The sequence below is a fragment of the Theobroma cacao genome, chromosome 2 (genome assembly GCF_000208745.1).
Source record: "Theobroma cacao cultivar B97-61/B2 chromosome 2, Criollo_cocoa_genome_V2, whole genome shotgun sequence".
Classification (NCBI taxonomy): domain Eukaryota; kingdom Viridiplantae; phylum Streptophyta; class Magnoliopsida; order Malvales; family Malvaceae; genus Theobroma; species Theobroma cacao.
The window spans coordinates 39,609,494-39,621,107 of NC_030851.1; the positions used below are offsets into that span (position 1 = coordinate 39,609,494).

Consider the following 11,614-nt stretch of genomic DNA (forward strand, 5'->3'; position numbering starts at 1 on the left):
TTGTTGCATGGAGATGTTATATTTTCCTTGGTCATCAGGCTTTGCTTTCTATATTGCAAGAGTCTAAGTAATTACTGCGACATGTTATTATGTCATAATAAATAACAAAATAGTATATTGATTTGACATTTTTTATTTTTTATGTCTATCAAGATATAAAATGATATATTGATAATTCAATTAATAATAATTAATAATATTAATAATAAGAGTTTATTTAATATACTAGCAATCAAAGTAAACTTCACATAAATATAAATCAATCCTTGCATGAAAAAGTTAAAAGAGTTTGTATTCAGTGACCTGTTAATAGTGGGGAAATCCCTTGTCATCCTACTCTTCTACCTTCTTCCCTTTTATCTCAATGCATATGCATGGTGGTGGTGTCAACAAAGATGACCAAACTATAGCTTCAAGCTGTCTTCCTACCCAATAGGTATAATTAGTTTGGTAACAATTATTATTACTCCATCTGTCTTTTTTCCCTTTTTAAAGATGTATCATAATATTATTATTTTTTATATTATAAAAATTTTTAAATTTTAATAGTAAAAATTATTTTAATCTCCATAAAAATAAAAGGATCAAATTGAAAAGAACGAAAATATGAAAGCCAAATTGCTTGGAATTAGGAGCAATTGAAGGACTTTCTCATGGTAGATATTAAGTAAGATTGATGCCAATAGAGATTCTATAGCTATAGCCTATTGGAAATGTAATTGTAATATTGTTACAAGGGCCTTTAGGGAATTTCAGTGAGAACCGGACCGGTCTAGCTTATATTTGGGGTATATAAAAATTAACCCAATCCGGGTTTCTCAATTGGACCGCCTCGTGTACAAAAGGCCCCCGAACCGTACCCTCTCTTCCCCTTATCGCCTCTTTACACTCTCCTTTCTCGATCCCCAAATTAACATCGAAATCGATCTCTGATTTTCTTCTAATTTCTTCCTCTAATCTGTAAATCACGTAAATATCTTGTCAATTCTCGTTCTTCTCGTTCGTTCCATCTCTCTTTCTATACCAGCCGTTGATTTTTCGCGTTTCTAGGGTTAGGGTTCTTCGATCTCCTCGATCGAGCCCCTTTTGTCCCTCGGTATCTGCTGGATTTTAGTTTTCTCTTCGATTTATGTTGATTTCCTTCTTTGATTTGGTCCAATTTTGTCCGATTGTTCTCGATTCGTTTTCTTTTTAGGCTTTAGATTCGCTCGCTTCGTTAGGGTTCGTCTGTTTCTGTAAATTTTTGAGGGTTTTGGTTATCAACGTTGCGGCGTGGTTGTTTCGAGGAGTTTTGCACCGTGATTGTTTCGTTTCCTTGGCGAATTGGGAATTTAGGGTTAGGGTTTCTTTATAAATTTAGGGCTTCCCCCAGTAGTCAAATTAATAAGGGTAATCGTCTCTTTCTATCGTGAAATTAATTTTAGTGTCTAATTAAGTGCTATTCCTATCTCAATTAAGGGTTCTAGGGCTTTTAATTTGTCCCCGGTTTTTTTCAGCTCCTTTTCAGTAGTTAAAAGTTTCAGTTCAACTCAATTTAGAGGTAATTGACTCTCTATAATTTAAATTTATTATTCTTGTCATTTTTAAGTGGTTAATACACTAATTCTCGCTTTTATCTATCATAATTGTTGATTTATGAACCTTGTTAGCTCACCATGGAAAATGAAATTAGTTAGCTATAAAGGGCATAATACCTTTCTTTTTAGTTTTTTCCCTGTATAGTGAAATGCATGTGCATTTTAATTAATTTTGATGTTTATTGTCAATGACTTTTTAATCTTAGCAAACTATTTTTGTTTGAAGCCACTATATTAAACTGAACAAGTTGTTTAATGGAATGGTGCTCGCAAGCACTGTTACATTTCTACTTTTTTAGTCTAAATGAGTTTGAGACTAACTGTCATGTTTATTGCTTGTGTTAAGTGCGCTTTGGCGTATAGCCTAATCTCTAAGGTGCTCTTTTTTTTGGAGGGAGTCTGCTATTGCATGTATAGTACGTTTTACTATGTGTCACTGTGCATTACCTACTAAGCTGTTGAGTACCTTCTCTTCATAATTAATTGCTCGTCCCACAGGTTGTAAATGGGATTTAAGCGTCCTTTTGATGATGAGGAGCTGCAGGAACTTCCTTTCAAGAATCTGAGACAGTTTGACTATAGCAACAAGATGACTCAGTTTGCTGATACTTTTCCTCGTAGTAATACTCCTCAGAAACCTCATATTTCAGGTAATATATTTTTTTGCTTTTTTTATGTGAATGATTCATATTCTACTGCATGGTTTTAATATTGGGTGATCTTCCTATGTGACACAGCAGAAGTTGAGGATGGATTTCGTAAATACCAATGGGATGAAGTATTTGAAACTGATGCTCTTAATGATGTTACACATTTCATTGACAAGGATTTTGAGACTAGTGCTCCCTTGTCTTTGGTCACGAGCCCTTCTAGTGAGGAAGATACAGGTACTGGGGCAGCAGCTATTTTACCTGTTTCTCCAGAATATTTTGACTTTGATTTGCCTCGAAGAACATTTGCTCCTGTTGAGGATGCCTATTCTTTATTTTTGGATCGGTCTCCTCGAAGACAAGTTCTGCTTGGACCAAATCATCAAGCCAATGTTCCATCGTGGGGTAGGCACGTAAAGAAGTATGAGTTTGCTCAGAGTGATGCATCAGACAGCACTGATAATGACAAAGAAGACATGATGATGGGGACATGTGTCATTCCAATGCCTGAGTCATATTTGTCTGCTAACAACAGTGGCAAAGTTGGTGCTGGCAGAACTGACTGTAGCTGCCTGGATAGGGGCTCTTTGAGATGTGTGCAACAGCATGTCATGGAGGCACGGGAAAGACTACGAAAATCCCTTGGGCATGAAAAATTTGTGAAGTTGGGGTTTTATGACATGGGAGAGGATGTAGCATATAAATGGAGTGAAGAAGATGAAGAGATATTTCGTGAGGTTGTTTACTCAAATCCTTCATCATTAGGTAAGAAGTTTTGGAAGGACCTGTCAGTGGTGTTCCCATCACGATCCAAGAGGGAGCTTGTCAGCTATTATTTCAATGTCTTCATCCTTCAGAGACGAGCTGTTCAGAATAGATCCAGTATGCTGGACATTGACAGTGATGATGATGAATGGCATGGAAGTCAACAGGCTTATGAAGTTCAAGATTCAGATGAAGATGAAGACTCAGCTATTGAGTCTCTTGCTGATCAGGAAGATGTGGCTAATCGTGAAGGGGAGTGTCTTCAAGATGATGATGATGATGATGATGAAAGTGATGTTGGAGATGGTAGCTGTGCTCTGACAAGAGAGGATTATGGTGTAAATCATTTGTTAGAAGGACATGTTGCCAAGTCATTTGATGAGAGCAGGTTTGATCCCTGTTTTCAACAAACAAACAAGGTTTCGGGAATAGGGGAGGATTTAAATGTTCAAGATGACTCATGCATGTCTTTTGAGTTTCAGCCAAACATGGTTGACTCTCTTAGTGTGATTGACACAAAGGCCAATTCACATGTTAATGGAGTGAAGACTGACAATTGTTTGCGGGGTAGATTAGATGGGTCTAGTGATCTGGCTCACCATGTGTATTTATTTGATTCTTGTGATACGAAAATCTGGGACACAAGGTATCCTACTGCTCCAACAAAAGGTATTGATCTCCAGCCCACATGCAACATTATTGAAGAGATTTTTGGACAAGATACTCGGGACAACAAGACGAGAATTGAATGAGCATCAGATAGTGTCTCTTCGGAAAGTCCTGAACCACTCCCTGAGGGAGGGCTAAGATTTTGGTTTTTGACCTCTTTTTTTTACTTTTTTTCCCTGTAAATCCATTTTTCCAATGTATTTTGCTGCAGCATGTTAAAAGAGCTCTTAATGGGATCTTTCTGCTTTTGTAAATTGCACAGCAGTACAACACTCTTACCTCTTCTTTAGGGTCCAAGGTAGTCTTTTCTTGGATTTTGGGGCTGAAAATTGTTTGAATCTTTCTGTGGATAAGTAACTCAGATCGAATGGCATTGACTTGTATACAGATACTGCTGATAGCTTATACCTGGCTTTTGTATAGATTTATTAACCAAACAATACATTTATGAGAGGCTTTCATGTTCTGTTTTATTCTTCTATACTTTATTTTTTATAAAAGAAAACAAAGGTTGAGGATGGTTCATGTGTTGTGGTGATCTTCATGTCTTGGTTGTGTTCATGAACGGGTATTGAACTGGTTATAACTAGGCACTGCAACTTGTTAAACCTTTCCTTATTCTGACTGGTTAAACTGTAACCCCAAAGCAGCTGACTTAATAAGTTCATCATAGAAGGAAGCTCCAAGCTCTGGCTTCGGTGACAGCTGACTTATACCATCCCCATGGGACATAAAACAGAGACAGAAGCCCAGGCTTGCCCAATAAAAACCTGGTGAGCTTTGGTTTTCAACCCTATGCATTGCCATTGCGTGCAAAATGGGGATAGTGGTGTTGTGTCAAACTGAGTCAGTCAAAAGATATTACTAGGAAAACAACAAAATTAGAATTTAGACATTTCCTAGTCTTCTGAAATCATCCATCAGCGGCACCAAGCCAATACATTCATAGTCATGCCTTCCAAACTGACCACACTTTCCATTGGCCTCATTATCAGTGGAATCCTCTTTCTTATCTCCAAAGTCAAGCTTTCAAAGAGGGTGTTTGACTTTTAAAACCTGTGAAAATTTCTAACTCGGTTTTGACCCATTTCTGTCATCTCCCAATATGATCATATCAGTCACTCCAAAGAATAAAACCGAAAGAAAAAAAATGAACCTAATGCTCCTTCTGTCACCTTGAATCCAACCCCAAGTATTATTATAATCCAATGTGAAAGAAATCTACAACTTGGTAAAAAGGCAAAGAAAAAGGCAAAATTCTCCTCTCTCTCTCTCTCTCTCTCTCTCTCTCTAATTTCTCTCGCCACCTTTAAAAAGGGTCGAAAGGGATGGTTTAAAATGAGACTTCCATGATCAAACTTTTAGCTATTACTCCCACACCTTGTTGTGGAGCTTAGGCAGAGCAATCAATGGTTGGTCCAGGGGGTGAGCGCCTTAATGAAAAATTTAAACAAGTAGAAACCAAGTCAAGGAAGTTGCATTGCACGACAGACACGGGGAGGGGGTCGAGAGTACTAAATAAAGAAAAGATGAAAATGGATTGTGACATGACATTTGAGACCAATACAAAGGGGATGGCCTTGACTTGATCTTGGATGGGTTATGTTCTGGTAAATTAGTTATTATTATTTTTTATTTTTTATATTTAGGGCCTGGCTGAGAAATTGCAGTCTGATATTCTCAAGTGGACTACATTGGGGTTTTTTTTGTTTTTTTTAAGAGTTTGGTGCGATATGGCACAGCTGAGGACAGTATGGTTTCAAAGTACAACATTCCCACTACTCTCCAAACTTTGGATTATCAATTTTCTTCATGGGGTACATAACTTGGGGCAATCATTTTACTATCAAATTTTTCTTTTTCTAGCAAGATATCCCTATTCTTGAATGGATGACAGTCTTTTGGCATTTGGCTTAAGTTAGCCATAATAGATAATGGAAGACAATCAATAGTGATGGCCATGATTTAATGTCTAATGCCTCTCCAATATTATGATGCACAGCCAATTTTTCAATCCAAGATATGCCCCCCTCAAAATTTTTGGAATTTTTAATAATGTCAAAGGTAGCAAAAACATAGAATACCCAACATATAATAGTGCTTAAAAAATGGAAGAAAATTAAAAGAAAAAAAAAAGAGAGAATGGAGAAGAGAGAATAAAGAAAAATGGAAGGGGGGGGAAGGGGGGGCCAGCCACAGTGTAACATCTTTTGCATATACAATGATCCCTTTTAGTGGGGGCGAATGGAGGAAGCTGAAAGCCAAATAACGGTTGGAGATTCTGACCTTTCACTTGTGTGAGCTTGCAAGCAAGACAAAGTAAGGCATAGTTTGGATGTTGCAGCAGCAGCAGGTTCAGTTTTGGTTATGTTGCAATGTAATCAATTTATCTAGTACTCCTCAGTCGTTGGGATCATAAAAAAAAAATAGAAAAGATACCCAGAAATCGTGACCGTCCAATCCATCACCGAACGGTTCTCATTTGAGTACACGTGCTGCCTATCTTTTCTTCCCTTTTTAATCTTTTGCTTCCATGCATGGAATTCTCCTCCAACTACAACACAAAAACAAAGGGGGAGAGGAGAGAGAGAGAGAGGAAGAGAGAGAGAAAGAGAAAGANGGAAGGGGGGGGAAGGGGGGGCCAGCCACAGTGTAACATCTTTTGCATATACAATGATCCCTTTTAGTGGGGGCGAATGGAGGAAGCTGAAAGCCAAATAACGGTTGGAGATTCTGACCTTTCACTTGTGTGAGCTTGCAAGCAAGACAAAGTAAGGCATAGTTTGGATGTTGCAGCAGCAGCAGGTTCAGTTTTGGTTATGTTGCAATGTAATCAATTTATCTAGTACTCCTCAGTCGTTGGGATCATAAAAAAAAAATAGAAAAGATACCCAGAAATCGTGACCGTCCAATCCATCACCGAACGGTTCTCATTTGAGTACACGTGCTGCCTATCTTTTCTTCCCTTTTTAATCTTTTGCTTCCATGCATGGAATTCTCCTCCAACTACAACACAAAAACAGGAAGGAGAGAGAGAGAGAGAGAGAGAGAGAGAGAAAGAGTCATGGTTTTTGCTTTGATTGTTCTTCTTATACGCCTGTTCATCGCCATCATTAGCGACCCATTTTCTTGAAGTCTTGATTTTTTTCATTTCAAAAGCCATTAAAGTATTTTCTTTTCTTATCTCTGTGCAAAGATTGGAAGGTGTTGAGGTGAAAAAAAATGGGATTTAAAGAGTCTCTTTTCGTGGGTCGGATCTCTTTGTTGTACTTAAAACAAAGAACTGTCACATCTCAACTCCTGATTCTCGTCTGATCATCTCCACTGAAACAAAAGCAAGCAACTTTTTTGATCTGTTTTCTCTGCTTCTTGATCTGGATTTTGATTCTCGTTTCTCTGCTTCTTCACCATTTAAGGTGTCTTCTTGGTCACAGCAATAAGATCATTAAAAATGCAGTATTTTTGAAGATTTGGGGTAAGAAATGAGCTACTGATCCTGTTTGCTTTACTGGGTATTTTTTATTTTTCAGTGATCGACTTCCATTGATTTTTGATGGAACAAAATCAAGAGAAGAAATTTGTTTGCAAGTTTTGCCACAAGAGGTTTCCGTGTGGGAAGTCCTTAGGTGGTCACATAAGGACTCATATGAATAATGAGAATTCTGCTGTAGCAGAGGAAGGAGCAGCTGAACTCACCATAAACAAGCTTCTCTGCAGCAGTAACGCAAGGAACATCGAGAGAGCTGCTGAGCCTGAAGCTGGTGGCCAATCTGGTTATGTCCTTAGGGAGAACCCCAAGAAAACCAAGAGGTTTACTGATTCAGGCAACTCTTCTGTAGTCAAAGAGATGGTTTGTAAAGAATGTGGTAAGGGTTTCCAATCACTGAAAGCTCTTTGTGGTCACATGGCTTGTCACTCAGAGAAAGATAGGGTCTTTCAGAAGTTTGAGGATCATTCAGGTAATAGTGAGAAACAGAAGTTGATAATGGATAGTCAGTCAGATACTGAAACATCAGCTCCAAGTAGGAGGAGGAGATCCAAAAGAATAAGGTACAAGACAATTGGCGTTTACTCTAATAATTCAGTTTCTTTGGCAAATGGTTCTTCATCTGCATCAGAGATAGAGCAAGAACAAGAAGAGGTGGCGATGTGTTTGATGATGCTGTCAAGGGACGCTGGTTGTAAGAAAGGATTGAATTCAGTTGCCGACTCTTCAGATAACAATTCTGTCGTTTTGGAGGCTAAATCATCCTCTATTGATCTGAAGATTACTATTAAGAATGACACGAAATGTGTTTCTAATGGTGGTGACTTTTTGAAGATGAAAATGCCAAGAGACTGCAAGTTGAAATCTGCTAAGTCTGGTCCTTCTTCTGAGAATTCTGATTCTGGGTATTTTACGAACGGTCCCAAGAAGGTGGAATCAGATGTTTCTGTCGATGGGTTTCTCAGGAATGTTGGATTGAAGAAACTTAAGGTGGAGTCCGGATCTGGATTTGAAGACTTTGATGCAAAAATTGGGAAGAGTTCGAGTAATTTCAAATGTATGAAAGCAGAATTTCCAAAGGATTTGGTCAGTGAAGTGGGGGACAATCAAGCAGATAGAGCTTTGACTAAGTATGATTTAAGAAAAAGTGCCAAGAAAGATTATTACAGTCCTGAATTTTTGTGCAACAATTCTCCAAAGGGAAACAAATATGAGTGTTTGACCTGTAACAAGACCTTCGATTCCCACAGGGCTCTTGGAGGACACAGAGCAAGCCACACCAAGGTCAATGACTGCAGTGAGTCGATACATGAGAGCGGTGAAGATAGCTTAGCAAATGATTCTTTTCCAGTTCCAATGACTGATAGCAAAGTTACCAAGTCCTCCCATCATAACAAAAGCCTAAGTACTCCTCGTGGTTCCTCGGGCAATGCTGAGAAAAGATTGGGATCGAAGAAAAACAAAGGACATGAGTGCCCATTCTGCTTCAGGGTTTTCAAGTCAGGCCAAGCTTTAGGAGGTCACAAGAGGTCCCATTTTGTTGGAGGTTCTGAGGACAGAACAGTTGTGATCAAGCAAGACACAGCAGAGATGCCAGGTCTAATTGATCTCAACCTTCCTGCTCCTGTTGAGGAAGATGCAATGGGGAATGCTGGGTTCATGCCATGGTAGATTGGAAGCACCACAAGCATGATTCTTGCTAAATGAGGGAAAATTTTTGGGCATTGGTTCATCATGATGCAAGAGATTTTTTAAGAGTGTATAGACAAGTAAATTTATTTTCTATTTTCTGTTTTCCCTTGGCCTCAGATTCAAGTTGATCTTTGCTAAGGTAAATGTTTCCCCATCTGCTGCTTTTGAACTGTGAAGGGTAGGTTCTCTTGCATTTAAAAGTTGTTTCTTTTTTATTCATCTATATGTTCTTGGATTATATCTTCATTCTTACAACAATTTTCAATTCTTTGTCTATCTAGAGTACACCATTTTCCATGTTAAAAAGTGCTGTACAGCTCTGCTTTACTTCAAATCTGTCAAATAGCTTCTTCTGGGAAGCAAACTCGAAGGGCAAGCAGTGGCTTCTGTTTTTGAACTTACATGATAAAAACTTTTCACTTTAAATCTTTTGATATTGGCAATCATAGTTTGTCCTTGATATAACCCAATCTCACTGTTGCAGTGTAGCTTTAAAAGAATCAAGGACCACCTGCTTTATGGGGAAACATTAAAAATAAAGTGTCATTCTCCTGGAGTGGAAGAGAAGTTTCCTCTCAAAATTTTACATGCCCAAGAACTGTACACTCACATTCAATTGCTCCACACACCCATATTTATACCTGTAAGACAATCCAAGATGAACAGTTAAAAGTGCTTTTGTTTGTTCCCAACTCTCTTTGAAACATACTCTTTACTGCTCTTCTTTCTTTACAACAGAGGAAAGGAGGGGGAGAAAAAGGTTCTCCACCCACATTTCACATTTTGCTCAAATGACCTTGTTTATCACATTGTTCTTCTCCCATAGAATAAATCTTCAAGAATTTTTGGTCAACCCCAAGCCTGTAAAGTAGGCAGCTTACTTCACTTTGTTGCAATGGAAATGTTCCTTTTGTTGAGCTATTGAGAAAGTCCCCTTGGAATATATGGAGTGGTTGGACTTACTCTTGAGTTTGAAGACTTGTTTAGGAGATAATGAATTTTTTTGGAATTATGAGGAATCAAAGCCTGATGGTGCAGTGCAACTTTTTTTGTTATTCAAGAAGAAAATGTGGCTCCAAGGTGGTTGCATTGTCAACTACCATTAAACAAAACAAACCCCCCCGACCTCATTGTCTTGTGCATCTTGTGCTTCCTTTATCTCTCTCTGAATTTTGACAGAGTGGTAGAATTTTTATTATCTTTATTCCAGCACACCATGTCCCTTCTGTTTGTTGCTTATTATATTCTCTTATCCTTTGATTGTGTCTGCTTGAACACACAGAGAGAGAGAGAGAGAGAGCACTTTATAGTGTTACTTATTATAGCTTGGTGATGGGCTTTGATGGTCTCTTGTTGAATCATGCAGCTACTGATTGAGGCCATTGAAACTTTTGGGTTTCTATGGGAAGCTTCCTCTTTGTTCTGGGTTATGATCCAATCATAGAATGAGCCCATTGGGAAATGATAGAGATCCCAAATTGGAGCTCAAATGGTCATTACCAATTTGATAGAAACATGCTTTGCAGGGTTAAACCATCATCAATCTTCCATTATAAAAAAAGAGAGAGATGTATCTTGTTTTGAGTATCTTAATTTTCAAGTGATCCTATTTTTAGGTATATTTTGATTTTTTCAACTCAAATATCCGTCATCTCATGAATAGATAGGCGAGATTTGCGTATTAATAAATGTGAATAATTTACATTCGAAGAAAGAAATCCGTGTGAGGAATTACAATCACCCTCAATAATCTCCTAAAACTAGTCTTTTCAACTTCCTATAGTGATCTTAGGGTACTCCTTAACAAAATCCATCACTATAATTTGTCTACATTTATCTCGAATATCCATTTATAGTTATATGATAATCATGTTGTGATAAGGTCTAGTAGTTATTTCACCAAATCCTAATTTATAATAATTCTTTTGATGCATAATCAAATCAACATAATATGCAAATAAACCTCAATTATATTTAATAATTCTCTTATAGAAAAACAATATTATGATAATGTTGCGTGCTATCCAGATAATGATTGACCTTAGTAATTACTAGATTTAATCTCTAATCTCTATCTAGGAAGTATAGCGAAGATATTTATCTTCGCTATTTATCATTACTTAAGTCAATTTGATCTTATCTTAATTTATTTGTGAATCTTATTTGTGCATTTGTTTTTTCGGATATAATTATATAAATATTATCTAATATGAGTGATGGAATTTCGGAAACTCCACGAGTCGATTTATATGATTACTACATGTTTATAAGATAACATTTAAAAAATTAATAAAAAAATTAGTTACCAATATATATATATATATTTTTACTTTGCCAAGCTACAATTAAGAAGTTATAGCGTACCACAAGAATGAGCAGTGAACTACTTTTTGGGGTTTGGCCTTCAAAAAGTGGAAGGGTTGTGACTGGCTGAGGTTTAGGATTTGGGAAATGGGCCCTCTTGCTACTGACTGATGGTTCAGATTGTGGACCATAGAGATCCAAGCCCCCCTAATCATCAATCAACATGATTGGTGATGATCATCATGGGCTTTGTTTTTGCTGTGGGCCATTGTTGCTCCACTTTTTAAGTTTTGATATGGTTGAAGAAACTCTTCACCATACAAAGACCAAAACCCTAAGTACAATTTGGGGGCTGAAGCACTATCCTACCCGACAAGAAGAGAAAAAAGAAAGGGAGCCGAAGAGGAATTGACACCACCACTTGCAACTTTTGATACAAAATCTAGCCTATGACTGTGAAATCTTAATAA

The 11,614-nt window shown here is 37.6% G+C and overlaps 2 protein-coding genes across 3 annotated transcripts; both read left to right on the forward strand.

Annotated features, from left to right (window-relative positions):
* On the forward strand, positions 831-4,127 carry LOC18610283. Of its 2 annotated transcripts, XM_007045851.2 has the most exons (4): positions 831-1,389; positions 1,497-1,540; positions 2,076-2,227; positions 2,315-4,127. In XM_007045851.2, the coding sequence occupies exons 3-4, from the start codon at positions 2,083-2,085 to the stop codon at positions 3,742-3,744; spliced, it is 1,575 nt and encodes a 524-aa protein (XP_007045913.2). In that variant the 5' UTR covers positions 831-1,389; positions 1,497-1,540; positions 2,076-2,082; the 3' UTR covers positions 3,745-4,127. The 2 variants fall into 2 exon arrangements, with proteins under 2 accessions (XP_007045913.2, XP_017971049.1); XM_018115560.1 differs by having other exon boundaries at positions 831-1,540; positions 2,318-4,127.
* On the forward strand, positions 6,699-9,114 carry LOC18610284. Its single transcript, XM_018115559.1, has one exon. It carries the CDS (start codon positions 7,215-7,217, stop codon positions 8,817-8,819), a length of 1,605 nt encoding a protein of 534 aa, XP_017971048.1. The 5' UTR covers positions 6,699-7,214; the 3' UTR covers positions 8,820-9,114.

Coding starts and splice junctions, on each gene's coding strand:
- LOC18610283 (XM_007045851.2), top strand. CDS start 2,083: ATGGGATTTAAGCGTCCTTTTGATGATGAGGAGCTGCAGGAACTTCCT. Junction 2,228..2,314: donor TCAGAAACCTCATATTTCAG/GTAATATATTTT, acceptor TATGTGACACAG/CAGAAGTTGAGGATGGATTT.
- LOC18610284 (XM_018115559.1), top strand. CDS start 7,215: ATGGAACAAAATCAAGAGAAGAAATTTGTTTGCAAGTTTTGCCACAAG.